Here is an 18,136-nt window from a genome sequence, read left to right as displayed (position 1 = left end):
CAATTTGTTGATAAATGAGGACCAAATTTTGTTGAAATGCGGTATGTTGTAATTAACTGATGCAGACATTTTTTCAATTAAAATTTGATCTATTAATAAGTTCTTCCAGTGGGTTATGTTCAGTTGATTTATTGTTTTCCAGTTTAGGAGGAATGTTTTCTTGGCGACAGCTAGGGCTGTGAACAGTGTCGTTTTTTTTTTGTTTGTTTGTTTTTTAAAGATATTTTTGGGGGCTTTTTAGCCTTTAATGTATAGGACAGACAAGCGTGAAGGGGGGAGAGAGAGAGAGAGAGAGAGAGAGAGAGAGAGAGAGAGAGGGAGTGACATGCAGCAAAGGGCCACAGACTGGAGTCGAACCTGGGCCGCTGCGGCAACAGCCTTGTACAGGGTGTGCCTGCTCTACCACTAAGCCACCGGCACCCCAGTAAACAGTGTAGTTTTGATATGATTATTTAGTTGTAGAGTTGACATGTCTCCTAAGATCTAGAGGTGGGGGGATAGAGGGATGCGGCAGCCTGTTGTGTGTGATAAGTGATCTGTGACTTGAACCCAAAATTGCCAAACTGATGTGCAATACCAGAAAGCGTGTATATAGTTGTTGGTGGTGTTTTGTGTGCAATGAGTGCATTGGTCTGATGTACTGAATCACACTGAATCACATTTTATGGAACCTTTCTCCTGTATAATGTGTCCTGTGGTTAATCTTGAATTGAATGAGCTGTAGATTTGGGATTTTACAATGAGTGAAGTTATTTTTGCAGATTTGGTGGCAGAAGTCTGAGTTGGGAGAGATGGAGAGAGCCTGTTCCCACTTTGAAACTGGGAGAGAAATAGAAGTGTCGGCATTGATTAGAAATGTATATATCTTTGTGAGTGATTTGTTAGAGCCATAAATCTTTACAAAATTGTCTGTGATAGTGGTTTGATCCTGAGTACTGATTGTATTGTTTTGGGAGAATGGTCGACTTAAGCTGTAAATACTGGAGATATTGACTATTACTGATGCTGAATGTCTGGATTAATTGTTGAAAATTGATAATTTTAGATTCCTGAATTATATGGTGGAGATGTGTGATACCTTTATCTTTCCATTATGTGAAGTTTAATGGTTTCCTATTTATTGTAAAATCTGGGTTGTTCCATAATGGTGAATGAATGGATGGTGCAACTGTAGAGCTTTTAATGCAAAAGATTTTCCACCAAGCTGTCAGAGCTGAGGCTATGGAAATACTTTAAAAATAGGTGTGATATTTAATTGTTTGACTGATGAATGGGAGATCTGAAAGATTTATATTGTTACATAGTGCCTGCTCAGTTTCTAACCAGTGTGAATCAAAATCTGAAGGGGTGAGCCATTGTTTTAAGTATTTTAACTGACTTGACAGATGATAAAATTCAAAGTTTGGTGCTTCTAATCCTCCCTGAGTTTTGGGTTTCTGTAATGTTTTAAGCTTTATACGAGGTGTTTTATTTTTCCAGTAAAACTGTGATATTGCTGTATTAAGAGAATTGAGCCAGGGTAGATTTGGAAGGGTAGGGATCATAGCAAATAAATAATAAATTTTTGGGAGGACTGACATTTTTATTGTTGAAATTCTTTCTAAAAGTAAAATGGGTAGTGTTGTCCAACAATTGAGGTCATTTTGTATTGATTTGAGTAATGGTGTGTAATTTAGATTGAACAGCTCTGACAGCTTGGGGGATATGTGAATTCGTAAATATTTAATATTTCCTATGGGGAGATGAAACTGTGAGGTTATGGCTGCCACATCCCTTTGGTCCATGCAGAGAGGTAGAACAGTGGATTTTGACAAGTTGATAGAGTAGTTGGAGAGAGATGAGAATGATTTAATAACTGAGATACATTTTTGTAATGATGAAAAGGGATCTTGGAGGAGGATCAAAACATCATCAGCATAGAGGATTGTTTTGTGTTCTGTGGATAATGATCTAATACCTTTGATGTTATTATCTTGTCGTATGCTGGCTGCAAGTGGTTCTAAAAAAATTGCTAAGAGTGATGGAGAGAGTGGACATCCCTGTCTGGTGCCGTTATGAAGTTTAAATTGTTGTGAGTTTAGACCATTAGTTATGATGGTTGCTGTTGGTGAGGTGTATAGTGCCTTAATCCAGTCGATAAATGACTCTCCAAACCCAAATTTCTGTAATGTTGCAAATAAGAAACACTAGTTAACTCTGTCAAATGCCTTTTGTGAATCTAATGAGAGGATTATGGTTTCAGATTTCTTATTGTTTGAAAGCTGCATTAAGTTGAACAATTTTTGAGTGTTATGGGATGACTGCCTTCCTTTGATAAAAAGCAGTTTGATCAGGGTGTATAATGGAGGGAATGACTTTTTCCAGTTCTGTTTGTTAGTGCCTTGCAGAGATGTTCACAAGTCTTTTTTTGCAAGTCCAAGTCAAGTCTCAAGTCTTTGGTCACGAGTCCAAGTCAAGTCTCAAGTCTAAGTGGAGTGAGACTTGGTCAAGTCTCAAGTCTTTGGTCACGAGTCCAAGTCAAGTCTCAAGTCTCTAAAAAATAAAAGTCTCATGTCTCTTCTGGTTGTAATGAGCCTTCTATCGTCTGCTGCTATCCAGTCTGCTATGAATACTGTACAGCTATATCTAAGAAATTCAAAGCATTTACTGTATTATTATCACTCCTTTATCTATTAGCATACAGTATCAGTACTGATTAGTTGTTTGTTATATGATCACTTTAAACAAGCTACTGCAATGCAATATGAAGAAAAAACACAATGAAAGCTTTCCTTTAAAAGAAACTGTATTCTTTCAACATGAACATACAGTTACAGTATATCTTACCCACTATTGTGCAGGCTCAGTGGGACCATAATAAGAACAAACATAGAAAATATTACACCTCACCCAGTCAAAGACGTAATTAACATCGTTCCAATTAGTGCAAAACATCACACTGTGCAAACAACTTGTAAGCAAAACACTTAAAAGTACTTTAAACATTTGTATGTTACTTCTGTGCCATTTGCAACTAAAAAATTGTTAACAAAAAAAGCAAAACTATTGCTGAAATATTATCTGAAATATACTGTAAGTCTATAAACTGGTGATATTAAAACATGACCTGTTCCAAAAGAGATATCTACCATTTGTGAAAATTGGCATCTTTCTTTGTATGACAAAAATGATTCCTTGCATAAAAGTAAAACTCAAGGAACAAAATATGGAATATCACTGGAGTTATTGGCTATCTTGACTCCTTTACTAACAAAACAGTAACCTTTTTGTGGAAACAATCACCTGTGTTGTTTTGCCAAGAACAAAATATGTAACAATAACAAACCTGCAATAAGATCAGAATGGTTTACCTTATTCTTCTCTCAATACACTGGGTATGGGCCACAAAACATTAACAAGCTTGTAGTTGTCCTCCAGTGGCCTACTGTAAGACCTAGAAAAGTGTTATGCAACAGAATGGTTACATTTCAAAAAGATCAAGCTGGACAGTTTCCTTGCACTAAGCCTGGCTTGGTGAGGGCGCATTATAAGGCCTCCATGACTGAATACCCTTTCCACTGGTGCACTGGTGGCAGGAACAGCGAGCACTCTCATAGCCACAAGATAGAGCCTTGGGAAGACCTTTGCATGCCTTTTCCAGAAACCTAGGCAGTCTGCTTCTTCTTCATCAGAGCACACCTGGATGTAGCAAATGAGCTCAGCCTTGACAGATGATACATGGTCATCCTTCTTGTTGCTTTTCTTCCTGTAGCCAGTGAAAAGGCGTGGAGTTTTAGCAGGTGGCTCATTCTTATCATCCTCTCCACTACTGCTTTCAGCAAGTATGGTGACTTTCCGAGCCTCAGCCAAGACAAGGTCTGAAAAAGTTGCACAAAAATCATGGTTAGTTACAATATTATGACGTTGACAGTGGTGATGGTTAAGTTAATGAACGATAAGTAAGTCTAAATGAGATTTTACTGATGTTATTGAAAGCGAGAAAAGATTTGAGTGCCTGAAAAGTTGGGAGGAGAAGGAAATGTATACAATGTATTAAATTAAGTATTAATTTGGTGCCTGAAAACTTCAAGCCATGAATTATGCATAATGTGATGATAATGTGTCCATATCTCCAAATGGAAGATTTCCTGCGGGTTGAACTGAGTCATCCATTCTGACATTTGCAAAGATCCCCCGGAAACGGCATTGCAGTGACTTCTGGAGAGCTTTCACAAAACCGGCCAGATGCCGAGTTGTATTCAGCATACTGTTGAGGTGGCTGTTGAGTGAGAGAACGCAAGGAAGAGCCGCACTTAGAGTCACCACTTTCTCCCCTTGTGTGAGGTCTGTTGCTTGAGAAATGGGGCCAAAATTTCCACAAGCTCTTTCAGCTGACTCCATTCTCTTGCTGATAAGCGCAGGCCTTTATGTCCTTGGGCTTCCAGAAGAGTATTTAGGCTTTGAAGATCCAGGTCAGTGATTGCCTCCACAAGGCGGAGAGTTGTATTCCATTGTGTTGATACAGCAAAGGGGATGCTTCGATGGGCTCCATACTCTCCCTCAAATGCTTCTTTCAGCCCACAAGTGGAATGAAGTAAACTGCAGAATTTTGTCACTTTTGCCATTGCACTGTTCAGAGTCTTTGTGTCCTTCAGTCCATCTCGCACAACAAGCTGTAATGAATGTGCAAAGCACTGTAGTCACTGTTGACGGCAGCTGCTCTGGATAGATTCCACATCGTCCTGGAAATTCTCAGTTATATCCTCCCATAAGTTGCTGTTTTCCAGGTCGTCTTCACCATCTTCACTCTCACTTGTTGCAGAGGGGAAACAAACTGTGAAGGCTTTCCTCATATTTGCTGCATTGTCACAGATAATGTTATCTAATTTGTGTTTTATATTGAAGTTGTCACATATCTCCTCAAATTTCTCACTTATTCTTTCTCCAGTGTGTGACCCTGTGAATCGTTCACAACTTAAGAGAACTGTCTGCAGGCTTGGGCTGTTTTTCTCTATTTCCATGAAGTGGGCTGTTACCCCTAAAAAGCCACGCATGCTTCGGTCAGTCCAGATATCAACAGTCACAGACACATTGTCTGTCATTCTAGTTTGGATTTGATCTTGGACTCTTTGTCTGCTGCTAGCTCACTCAGACGTCTGGTTACGGTGCTTCCACTTACTGGGCAGTATCTCTCCTCTACCACTGACATGAAATTCTTGAAGCTAGGCTTGTCAATCAAAGACAGAGGCAGATTGCATGAAATGATGAGATCCTGTATTATGGATTCAGTAATGGCCTTCTGTCTGGGATGGCCGTGGCTGTATGGCCAGTTTTTTCACTTTGTTGAATTCAGAAAACCTGTAGATGAACAACATGGAAAGTCTACTATAAATTAACACATTCCTCTATCCTCTCTCTCAAACCCAGTGTAATGGTAACCTGATAAACCTGTAACATTAACATTACGTGGTCAACAATAAACCTGTAACCTGCCTGTAGGCCGACAGTATAACTATGTATTTTTCTACGTTTAACGTTAGCTAGTAGATGGTGGCAGCGCAACGTAGATGATTAACATTACCAACCTTTTTTTACGTCACGTCAACACCACTCAATGCAAACAAGTGTGACAAGCAAACTAACATTCATTCATCTTTTCAAATATTCAGTTCCAAAGCTAGTAGCAATCTAGGTTAATGTTACATAGCTGATGCTGAGCTAAACATGTTTGCTAACCGTGCATATGCGCTAATGTGACTGACCTCTCCAGGTGAGTTTTCAGGTGCCTGATAAAATTTGATGTCGTTTATCCAGCATCCTTAATTTTGATACTGCAGACTTTGCAATCTGCGCTTCTTTTGTTGGTGCCGTCTTGTTTGAAGTTCTTATAACCAAACGTAATTACGAAGGGTACAGCAGCAGCTACAGGTGTGCCGTTCGCCATAGTGTTACTATGGTTACCAGGTGCACGGTGTGCCAAACTTGCAAAATCCGCCTGGCCACACCCAGTTGGCGAAGCCTGGTCTGCGAAACTAGGGCCCTTAGTCTTTCAATTAGAAATTTAAGTTTATTCAGTTCCATTTTGTAGTTCATAGTAGATGCTTTCAGTAGGATTAGTTGCATGGGTGTTTTCAAGTTCTTTAATTTTCTTTTCTACTTCGATTTGCAATGCTGTATCTTTTAGTTTTTTTGTAAGATGAGTATGAAATTATTTTGCCCCTTAAAACAGCTTTTCCAGTTTGCCAGAGTAAAGTTGCAGAGGTGTCTGGAGAGTCATTTATTTCCAAAAAGGATCTCCACTCTCTCTTAAAATTCCTGGTCTTCTAGTAGTGACTACCAACTTTAATGTCGTTGATGGATATGTTTGGTCAATTATCAGGCTATAAGATAAATATCCAGAAAACCCAGGCTATGATTTTTAATTTTAACCCACCAGATGATTTGGTAACTAAATACAGCTTGAGTTGTAACAAGAAATTAATGAAGTATCTGGGAATTAATCTTACCCAAGACATTACAAAATTATTTGAAGCCAACTATATTCCTCTCAACCTTAAAATTAAGTCTGACATCTCCAAATGGAATCACTTACCTTTTCTCAGTCTAACCTCAAGGATTGAATCGGTCAAAATGGTGATTTTGCCACGCCTGCTGTATCTCTTCCTATCACTGCCAATTGAAATAAGTGATCGACAGTTCATTGAATGGCAGAAAATAGTTTCTCAATATATCTGGATGGGTAAAAAACCAAGAATATATGTAAATATATTTATACATATATATATATATATATATATATATATATATATATATATGTAGACACACACACACACACACACACATATATATATATATATATATATATACACACATATATATATATATAGTAATGCAGTTATCAAAAGACAAAGGGGGGATGGCACTGCCATATTTAAAAGATTACTACTATGCGGCTCAAATAAGATCCTTGGTGTATCTCTGTGACCCGCAGTTCAGGGCCAGGTGTAAGGAAATAGAAGATGGAGGATCTGTGGGTCCACCTATAAAGGCAGCAATGGCAGACAAAAAACTTGTAGACAGTCTTACAAATAAAAGTAACCCCTGGATAAAAACAACACTAAAAACCTGGCACAAAGTAGTTAGGAAATACAATTTAAAGGGTACAGAAAACGTATTACATTGGTGTACATATGACATAGATTTTATTCCAAATAGGACAGACAGTATATTTAAAATATGGATGGAAAAGGGCCTTACAGCTTACTGCTGCTTCATACACAATGGGTCTGTGAAAAGTTTTGATGATCTCAAAAGGGAATATGGTTTAGAGAAGCAAGATTTTTTCAGATACCTTCAAGTAAGGCATCGATTAAATACAATTTTGACAGAGCACTTGAGAAGTGATATCCTGAAGGTCTTTGTTTCATCTTACAAATCTGGAATTGTAAAGAGACTAATGTCTAGATTACACAAAAGTTTCCAATACTCCTCAAAATCGAACACCCTGCATATTAAATGTAGATGGGAAAGGGAGGGAGATCTGGTCATACCTGAGGATGAATGGGAAAACATTTGTAAATTACAATGGAAAACCACAACTTCACACAGCTGGCGGGAGTTTGGATGGAAAAACATGAGATTTTTTATAACACCTGCTCAGAAGAGACATCAAGGTAGTGGAAAAATTATTGGAGGATGTGTGGTTCGGATACAGCCAACCATTATCATTTATTTTGGGATTGTCCGAAACTTTTGTCTTACTGGCATGACATTAATGATTGGGGCGGCAGTAGCACAGTCCATATGGACTTGGGTTGGGAACCGGAGGGTTGCCTGTCCGAACCAAAATATGGAGCGTGGACTGGTAGCTGGAGAGGTGCCAGTTCATCTCCTGGGCACTGCCGAGGTGCCCCTGAGCAAGGCACCGAACTCCCCAACTGCTCGGAGCGCCTGTCATGGGCAGCCCACTCTGACATCTCTCCACTTAGTGCATGTGTAGGTCCAGTTTGTGCATGTGTGTGTTCGGACCTGTGTGTAATTGACAAACAGAGTAAAAAATTGAATTTCCCCTCTGGGATTAATAAAGTATATATATATATATATATATATATATATAAAAATTGTCTGGAATACATATTTCAAATTACTATACAATTTGATGTCAGCTCAATGTATTTTGGTACCATGGCATTGCATACTCAATCAATAGCAGACAAATATCTAATGAAGATATTATTGATTGGAGTGAAGAAAGCTGTAACAAGGAAGTGGCTACAACCCAACGCACCGACACTGGAAGACTGGCAAAGAACTGTTCATGAAATCTACATCATGGAGAGACTGACGTTCGCTTTAAAACTACAATCGGAGAAATTTAAGAGATAGTGGTCAAAATGGATCAGATATATAAGATCACGGAGACCTGAACTGCTTTAAGTACCTTTATTACATGGCTAGACTATTAACTATTGGGACAACTGAAAATTGCTGTCAGAAGATCTTAATGGAAAAATGAGGAAGTGTGACATTCGTTGTTCAAATGTCTCTATTTTACACATTATAAAATGAAAGGGAGAGTAATCGATGGGTGAATATATTGTAGTGCAATTGTGTAAGTGCATTTTTTTTGTTTTGTGTATGTTTAATTGTGCTGAAATGATTTTGTATGTTTGTTTGTATGTTTCTCCTTTGCTGCATGTAATCCCCTCTCTCTCCCCCTTTCATACTTACCTGTCCTGTGCATTAAAGGCAAAAATGCAAAAAAAAAAGAAAAAAAATCCTTAAAAAAACAAAACAAAACAAAACAAAAAAAAAAAACAACAACATATACACTCTGTGTATTTTTTTCTAAATATAGTTTTCAGACTTGGGATTTTTTTCCAGATACATTTCCAACATACATAAATATAACCATAATTATAACAATATGCCATTAGACCAAAACCAAATTGTCAAAAACCACAAATTTTATTTGGGGCCAAATCAGTTTTTCTTGGACCCACTAAAATGACGAGCTGTGGGTCCTGGGGACTCACTACATCTTTTCATCAATATCACTGCTCTAGCCCTTAGCCATTGTATATATTGCAGCTTTTATTTTATTATTATTTTTTTTAAAGATATTTTTTGGTCGTTTTTGCCTTTAATTGATAGGACAGCTACATGTGAAGGAGGTAGAGAGAAGGAATGACATGCAGCAAAAGGCCAAAGGCTGGAGTCAAACCTGCGCCGCTTCGGCAACAGCCTTGTTCATGGGGCGCCTGCTCTATCCACTAAGCCACCGACGCCCCATATAGCAGCTTTTATTTAATTGCATTAATTTATTATTGGGTTCATCTATTCATTTAATTATTTGTCCTGTCTCATGCCAACTAGTTTCTTTGTGGAGTTTGGCCCACGTTGCACATTGAACCACAGAAGACAAGTTGAAATGAAATGGAAGGGGATCAACTGAAGAATGATGACTGCCATATCCAGACACCTTCGGCACAGGGACCTGCCAGTGCCCGCTGCTGAGAACTCCACACAGCTAGGGGACAGGTAGACCCCAAGGTACCACCCCAGGGACCCTTTGCTTCTGCTGGGATTTTTTTTTCATAAGTCATTATTTGTTAGAACTGGGTTCTGTGATCTTATTCAGGTGTAATAAATTCATTTGCTTGTTCATTTTCAATGCAAACATTACGTGTGATCTGCTGCAGTGGTAAATGTTGAGGGGAGTTTTGGTGTTATTTTAATTACGGTTTGGGAAAAGGGAAAACAGTGTCATTCAAAATTTACATCAGAATATTTTTTTGTTATGATTCTTCTTCTGTAGGTATTCAAATCTCTTCCTGAACTAAAATACAACTAAGATTCTTATTTATGTGTAGTTTTACAAGTTGCCGAGGGAGCTCTACTTATGACATAGTGTTGTCATATCCCATTTCAAGGAGTATTGTCTTGTTTTTGGGACAGAAACTGCCAACTTGAAAGGGAAAGTGATACTGTGATATTGTGGCTCAGCTGTCTTGACCAGGAGATCCTCCTTCATTTCCTTGGCCACAGGCTTCATTTTTACTTGAAATTTTCCTATCAAAACATGCCAAGACTGGAATGAAAATTCCTTTGTTTTTTCCTTTGCCAAAGTTGTTCTGGGATTTAAAACAGTCATGTAATTTGAGAGACATGCTAAAGCCTTTTCTTGTTGTATTCAAGAAAGAGATGCAATTCTCATGGTTTTGTTACACATCATCATACGGAATTTACGGACAGTGAAACACTTTCACATTCTTTAAAGTGATACTGCACACAAATTTGTGCTCTCTGAAGGACTAAAATTTTACAGCCACCCCTCAAGCCCACAGGGGTTGAGTACTGGGTTGTATAAGACTCACAATGAGCCTCCCGCGGTGTGTGTTGTGTTAAGAAACCTGTTTGTTGGGGTGTGACTAACATCTGCATGGTCTGATCAAATACTGTAAATGTGCAGAAACGTCAATAGAAATGCATCAGCTCCACTACAGATAATTGAAACCCAGCGAATGAAGCCAGCTAGAAAGACAACCTGTTTAAGAGGAAGATTTCCTATTTCTAATTGTTAATATTCAATCAAAGGACCAAGCAAATAAATGGGACATGTCTGAATGATTGCATCTTCATGAGCTGCAGGAAATGGGCTACCAGACACAAACATTTCTGCCTCCTGCCTTCATAACATCAAATCTCTTCAAGACTTGCTGTTCTGTGAGAAAAAAGAAATGGAGGTGAAGGTCCTTCCCTTCTTGTCAGAAAAGTACTTCATTAAAGACGTGTTGACATTGTTTTATCTACAGGTAATGAAGACTTAAACATATCCAACAATACTACTACATTTAATGTATTACACTCTTATTTATTAGTCCTTTTCTGGTCTATTTATTCACATCATTGCATCCAGGTGAAGAGTCCAGCGGCACACATGCACACTGATGGGGAATATCTTTGTAAAACAGTTTATGATCCAACCACTAGGTGGCATACTTTTCCAGCTTATTTCAGACATTGTCAAACATTCCATTGTACATGGAGGAACTACTGTAAACCCACTGTAGAACTCTTTGAATCTTTGACTCAGTTTTCATGTACTGCATCTGTGGTGTGAAATGAAGGGCTTTGCATTTAACATGTTTATTTTGCTGCTGTGAAATCATGGATATGGAAGTGAAACAATAGAACCTGGAGCTTGAAGTAACTGTTGGAAGATGCACAACATCTTTGTTGTATGGAGATATTTGTATTTGTGTGGCCTCCTAAACTGCTGTGTGCTGGGATATCTCCAGACAACATGATACATTCATATTCTATTATGCTTACATGCTGTGTGACTAACCCTTATATGTTTGGGTATAACAATGTGAACCCAGTGTTACAAACATTCATAAGCACAATGTATGAAAAATAACTATTGTCCAAATGTCTGTGTGGAATCTTTAATGTACATTACTGTCTTGAAATGGCTGCTCATCAGTAAAGGTGAGCAGTTGTCAAAGAGGGTGCCTTATTGTTGTAGTCCAAGTGATCCAAGTTGCCTTGATGTGCATGCTAAACAAACCATTTAACTGTCCCTTGTGTGCCCGTCCTCTGGTTCCAAGCAGTTTTGACATCAGGACAAACACTATCGGCTTTAAATGCAAAGCTGGTACCTGATTCTTTGGCCTCTTATTCATTTCATGTGTCCAACGTTTTTAGTTACAGGTTGTTCTAATGATGTTAACTGTAGCTGTAAGTGAAAAAAATGTATGTGTTGAGGCCAGAGGAGCAAACTCTGCTCTTCTGGCCTCTATCATCAAGTCTATCAAACGCTGTGATTTTTGTTGAACTTCATGTGCCAGTCTTTACTGATGCCCTGCATAATCAAATAAAAGCAAATGTGTCAGACAGTTTGATTACCTAAGAACTTTTTCTTAGCCTCTCACTTGGAAAGTGCCATAGCACACATGTATGCAATTTAAATAAATCAAAAAGGCTGCAGTGTCAGTAACATAGACTTAAAAATAATGGACGTAGCTGATGTGATGTTACCGATTCGTTTGTGGATTCCTGTTTTGAAGCCTGGAGTTTGGCTTTTCAGCTGTCACCATCTTGGATTTTGTAACCATATTTGGGCGAGAGGCTAGCTCTATGGAGGAGTGAGGGGTGGTGAGAACACCATCAGCAGACAGCCTGTCACTCAGAGTGGCCTGCCCTTAATTATGCATACCTTTAAGCCTCAATAAAATATAAACAAAAGTTCAAACCTGTATAAATGTCATGAAAGTTGAAATTAGATATAGAGACCAAAAGGTTTTTTTGTACCAGGAGGTAATCATTAGGGACCTCGGCTGAGGACCCTATTATTTTTGGTACATTTATTATTAGGGACCGAGCCCGAAGGCGAGGACCCTATTGTTTTTGCTGTGTTTATTATTATTAGGGACCTTGGCCAAAGTCCCTCTTGTTTTCGCTGCGTTTATTATTATTATTAGGGCCCGAGCACCAACCGAAGGCTGGGCGAAGGCCCTATTGAAACTGAAGGAATTATTATTATTAGGGCCCGAGCACCTAGTGGTGCAAGGACCCTATTAAAATGCAAGGATTTATAATTATTATTATTATTAGGGCCTGAGCACTGACCAAAGGCCGGGCGAAGGCCCTATTGAAACTGCTCCGTTTATTATTAGGGCCCGAGCACCGACTGAAGGCAGGGCGAGGGCCCTATTGAAACTGAAAGAATTAATATTATTATTATTATTAGGGTCTGAGCACCTAGTGGTGCGGGGACCCTATTGAAATGCAAGGATTTTTTATTATTAGGGACCGAGCCTAGAGGCAGAGGACTGCTCACAGAGCAGTCAGCGAGGACCCTATTGTTTTTGGTGCGTTTATTCTTTCTTTCTCCCACCGCCTCTTTGAACTGGAATTTGACCCCCTAAACATGCGCAAAAACTCACCAAAATTGGCACGCACATCAGAACCGGTGAAAAATTTTAGAAAATCATGAAATTAACCCCTAAAGTGCCAAAATGGGCTCTCTAGCGCCACCTAGGCACACAAAAATAGCCTCTACAACCTGTAGGAACGTCGTAGAAACATGAAACAAAAACTGCCGTGTTCGTCTCATGAAGACCTAAAAATCACGCACTGACACCCCTGACCTAAATCCAACAGGAAGTGAGCTATTTGCCCTTTCAAAGTAAGATTTTGCCTTAAAACTGCCTTTCCTAAAAAATCTTCTTGTCATACACCGTTTATCCTATCGGCTTCAAACTTGCACAGATGACAGATCAACTCCTTCTAATCAGATCTTATTTATACCTTTTTCATTACTCGATTAGTTTGGATTTTATGGCCTCCCAAAGGTGAGATGTCAGAAAAACGTCCTGACGATCTTCGAAAGCTGTCCCATAGGAAATGAATGGCAGCAGGGGGGAGAAAGAGACCAATCTTTGGGCTTTTTCTAGCCTTTACAGCATCTCCATACTTTGTGCTACAGACTCCATTCCAACTCTCAAATGTTGCCACAGGTCTCATCTATTCACTCATGTTTTCATCTTTTTCATATCTTTTACCGTTTTTTAAATCTGTGCCTCTCAAAGTACCATGAGCAAAAGTGGAGAAATTGTCAGTTTATAATGGGTGTGCTGTGAGCTAGAGTGGAGAGGCTCTAAAAATTGTCTAAAACTTTTGTCTTTAACTCGCTGCCATGGCCACAATTTTCACTGTACAGACACAATTTATACCACAAAATGTAGGAAAATTTGTCCTGCTCACAGATATGTTGACATGGAATCTCTCACACGTACACATTTTTGCTGAGTGGCTCCAAAGCGAAGGGAGCGCTGATTTTTTTCTCATTCACTCCCATGTAAACTCAGAGGAGAGATTTCTGGAAACAGCTTAGGTGCAGCACATTTTAAACTCGCTCCTCTGACCACATTTTTGACTCGAGAAATATAAAACACGACACGTGCGTTCACGAGAAGTGGCTGTCTCTCACAATCACTTTATTTTCTTGACTGGACCAACGGTTTGGGTATGGGAAGAACTTGTTCGAGGAGTTCAGACCCATTATAAACAGCCTTTGCTGATCTGCTCTCATGAGCTCTCTGTGTGCCCCTCACCTGCAGGCAAGTCAGTAATCGCCATGACAATGGCTGCACACACAGACACGGCCACACAGCTCTGTCTGTGTGTCTCACAATCTTTAAAGGACAGATTACAGCAGCAGAAATTTCAAATACACATTTTTAACCCCTAAAGTGCCAAAATGGGCTCTCTAGCGCCACCTAGGTGCACTAAAATGGCCACTGCAGCCTGTAGGAATGTCATATCAAGATCAAACCAAAACTGGTGTGTTTGACTTCCAAATCACGCGCTGAAACCCATGACCTAATTCCAACAGGAAGTGAGCTATTTGACCTTTCAAAGTAAGATTTCGCCTCAAACATGCTCTTAAAAAAACATCTCCTCCTACACCGTTTATTGTATCGGCTTTAAAGACGCACACATGTCAGCTCAACTGCTACTAAACAGATCTTCTGTATAACTTTATCTCTCTCATCATCACATTATTTTCATGATTGGACCAACGGTTTGGGAATGGGAAGAACTTCTTCGAGGAGTTAAATCTCCACTAAAACAGGTCTTTCTGTGTTCTGTCTGTCTCTCTCTGCTCTTCTGCCAGGTGCGCCTACTTCATCACCATGGCAACCGCTGTTACACACAAACACAGAAACATCGTGTGTGTGTCTAAATCTTACATGCAGACATGACAGGGGCACAGTCTCCATTTTAACCCTTTAGGTGCCAGTGCCAGAGTGCCAGAGTTTATTGAGGAAAATATTCCATTTTCATTTCAACATTTCAAAAGGCTGTGGCTTGAAAGTGGTGAGAGATAAAGGCATACTGTAAATGAGAAAACTATTCATCATGACCCAAAGTTTGTCATGGGAGTAAATTAACTCATCTAATTTGCATATTGTGACGTCACTAGGTGGCGGCCATATTGGATTTCATACATCTCAGTAAAACAACATTTTGAACATATTTACACACATTATTATTCCTCCAAATGAATTGCCTTTTTGGGAGGCTTAACATATCCGAAAACTCATGAAACTTTGCACACATCTCAGAACTGGTGAAAAATTTGATATTTTAAGGGTCTTGTGTGCGGGTTCCAAAAAATGGCTCAGTAGCACCCCCTACAAAAGTTTGAGGAAACAGCCTCTGAAGCTAGTTTAACTTACATGTATGAAACTCGGCAGGCTTATGTAACGCCCAGAGATGTACAAAAAAGCCTCTTGGAGGCATGCTCTGAACCTAACAGGAAGTCAGCCATTTTGAATTTACTGTGCAATTTTGGTGCATTTTTGGCCATTTCCAGGGGTCATAAATGAACGAACTAGTCCTAGAGATTTCATCCAATTGACTTCAAACCTTGGTCTGTCCCATCCCAAGACCTTGAAGATGAAAAGTTATCAAAAGCTTGAGTTTTCGTCAATGCGTGTGACCGTGGGATGGTGTCAAAGTTAGGGGTCTCGCCACTAAACAGGAAATAGTTTATAACTCCAGCATACATGGTCCAATCTTGCCCAGACTTCACAGGATTGATGACAGTCCCGCCCTGAACACATCTACATGTCAATAATTAGAGATAAACATAGCGCCCCCTACTGGCAACGGGAAATGTCATGTTTCAGACTTTAATGTACATCTCCTACAGACTTGACCAGATCCACTTCAAACTTGGTCTCTTGGAGCCATGCTCGAAACCCAACAGGAAGTCTGCCATTTTGAATTTACTTGTGCCACTTTTGTGCATTTTTGCCCATTTCCAGAGCTTGTAAATTAACGAACTTGTCCTACAGATTTAATCTGATTGGCTCCAAACTTGCTGTATGTAAGCGTGACTACGTTGTGACCAAAAGTTATCACAAGATTTGTCCAATGTTGAATGGCGCGCCCGGTTCCAAGCGCTGAATCTTGAGGTCTCGCCATGAAAAACGAAATTGCTGTAGCTCTGGCATAAATGGTCCAAGCTCCACCAAAACTGACATGATTCATATTAGTTCCGCCCTGAACACATTTTCATTACCATATTGCCTGATAATCATAGCGCCACCTAGTGTCGAAAGGAAGTACTTCTTATCAGACACTTATCTTTGGATTAACCTGAAATTTCAGTGCTGTGGTCTATATTTGATGTTCACAAACATGACATATCATTAGTGTCTACGTGCGCTACAGAGGGTTTAATTTTGATGTCTCGCCATGAAACAGGAAATTGCTATAAATTTGGAGTAAATGGTCCGTTGTCCACCAAACTTGACATGATTCATATTTGTCCCACCCTGAACACATTTATATGACAATATTCCATGATAGTCATAGCGCCACCTAGTGGTGAAAGGAAGTACTTTTTACCAGACACTTATCTTTGGATTAACCTGAAATTTCAGTGCTGTGGTGTGTATTTGATGTACACAAACATGACATATCATGAGTGTCAATACGTGCTGCAGAGGGTTTAATTTTGAGGTCTCGCCATGAAACAGGAAATTGCTATATTGTTGCCGTAAATGTTCTGATCTCCATCAAACTTCAGATGATTCATATGAGTTCTGCCCTGGAAACATTTATATGACCATATTTCCTGATACTCATAGTGCTACCTAGTGGTTACAGGAAGTAGGTCTCAAACACTTATTGTTTGATTTATCTGAAAGTTAAATGCTGTGGTGTATATTTGATGTATAAAAACATGATGTATAATTACTGTGCTCTCCAACTCAAACTAGTGGAAAGAGGAAGTGATACAAAATGTGAAATATGTCATTCCAGCACTGTACCAGGGATATGCCAAGTCACTCCTGCATGCGATGTCTAACTTTGACAGAAATGAATTGACACATCAGAAGACGTCCTGCCAGCCCCCCCGAGTTGCATGAAGGTGCGAGGGCCCGTTCATCGCTGCTTACAGCTTTAATTATTATTATTATTATTATTATTATTATTATGGCATTTCGTATCCAATTTCGCCCCTTTCCCAAATTTCAAAATGCTTCTGACTTTCCACATTCGTCTGGCCGGATCTGAAATTCGATATTTTTGGGTGGTTGTACAAGGTCGATGCGAAATGCCGAAATAGCGCCCCCTACAAATTTCCAAAATCCCCTCCCCTTGGGGTTAGTTTGTCGTAGGCAAACGAAATTTGCCACGCACATGTATCATACTGAGATGCACAAAAAAGTCTCTTGACTTCATGGTAAAATCCCAGCAGGAAGTCGGCCATTTTGTTTTGAATTTTTTCATTATGGCGATTTCCACAACTTAAAGTTGAACAAACTCCTCCTAGGGATTTCGTCCGATCAATTTCAAATTGGCTACAGATCATCCTGAGAACATGCTGATCAAAAAGTATTAAAAGCTTTTCTCTATGTTAAGGGGTGTGGCCACTAGGGCGTGACAAATTCTGGCGACTTTTCCTTTTCTTGCCATCGAATTTTGAACGGCTCTCCCGCCCACATACTTAATCTGAGCAGCTTCAACACTTGCTGGACTTGCTGCCCCAAACGCCCGAATATGTTTATATCCCACCTTACTCATAGCGCCCCCTGGTGGTAACAGGTAACAGTTTTTACTTTAACATGCACTAATGCCACAAACTTGACTGCATCAACTTCATTCCACTTCTAATGCATGCAGAACAAGTTGGTGAAGCTACCTTATGAACGCTGTGAAGCTACGTCTAAAGGCCAATTTCCACCAGATGCGTGTTGGTTGTGTCTGCACTCCGGCATGGCAGCGGAGCCGATAGGATTCCATTCTAGTCAGTGTGTGTGTGTGTTTCCACCAGCTGCAGCTGTGCTGTGTTCCAGCTCCGTCTCAGCTCCGGCACTCCGGAGCCCTCCGCAACAGATATGCAGGACTTCTATTCTACGCCGGAGCACAATGCAGCAATTCAGCACAGAGCAGATCATGCAGGGCAGGAAGTTGTACACAGAAACACAATAAAACATCCGGTTAATTTTCAAAATAAAGTACATAGTGTTCACGGCGGATCATATTTCCCTGCACTTCACCTTAAAAACTATATAATGGGCAGAGGCAGGCCTGAAATCAACAGGTCAGAAGTTTTCAGACGTCATTTCACCCC

At 39.7% G+C, this 18,136-nt stretch overlaps 1 protein-coding gene across 4 annotated transcripts in view; it reads left to right on the top strand.

Annotated features, from left to right (window-relative positions):
* The window catches only part of acer3 (alkaline ceramidase 3), a 92,532-nt gene extending 80,635 nt beyond the window's left edge, over positions 1-11,897 (top strand). For 2 of the 4 annotated variants that reach the window (XM_049591602.1, XM_049591601.1), the window contains one exon: positions 9,355-11,897. In XM_049591602.1, coding sequence (XP_049447559.1) covers positions 9,355-9,433 — 79 coding nt within the window. In that variant the 3' untranslated portion in view covers positions 9,434-11,897. The remainder of the gene's footprint in view (positions 1-9,354) is intronic. The other 2 variants (XM_049591605.1, XM_049591604.1) reach the window with 1 other exon arrangement.
* Positions 11,898-18,136: the final 6,239 nt, after the last annotated feature.

The sequence above is a fragment of the Epinephelus fuscoguttatus genome, linkage group LG12 (assembly GCF_011397635.1).
Source record: "Epinephelus fuscoguttatus linkage group LG12, E.fuscoguttatus.final_Chr_v1".
In the NCBI taxonomy this organism is placed as follows: domain Eukaryota; kingdom Metazoa; phylum Chordata; class Actinopteri; order Perciformes; family Serranidae; genus Epinephelus; species Epinephelus fuscoguttatus.
The sequence above is the reverse complement of the archived record's forward strand: the minus strand, read 5'-3'. Positions and strand labels throughout refer to the sequence as shown.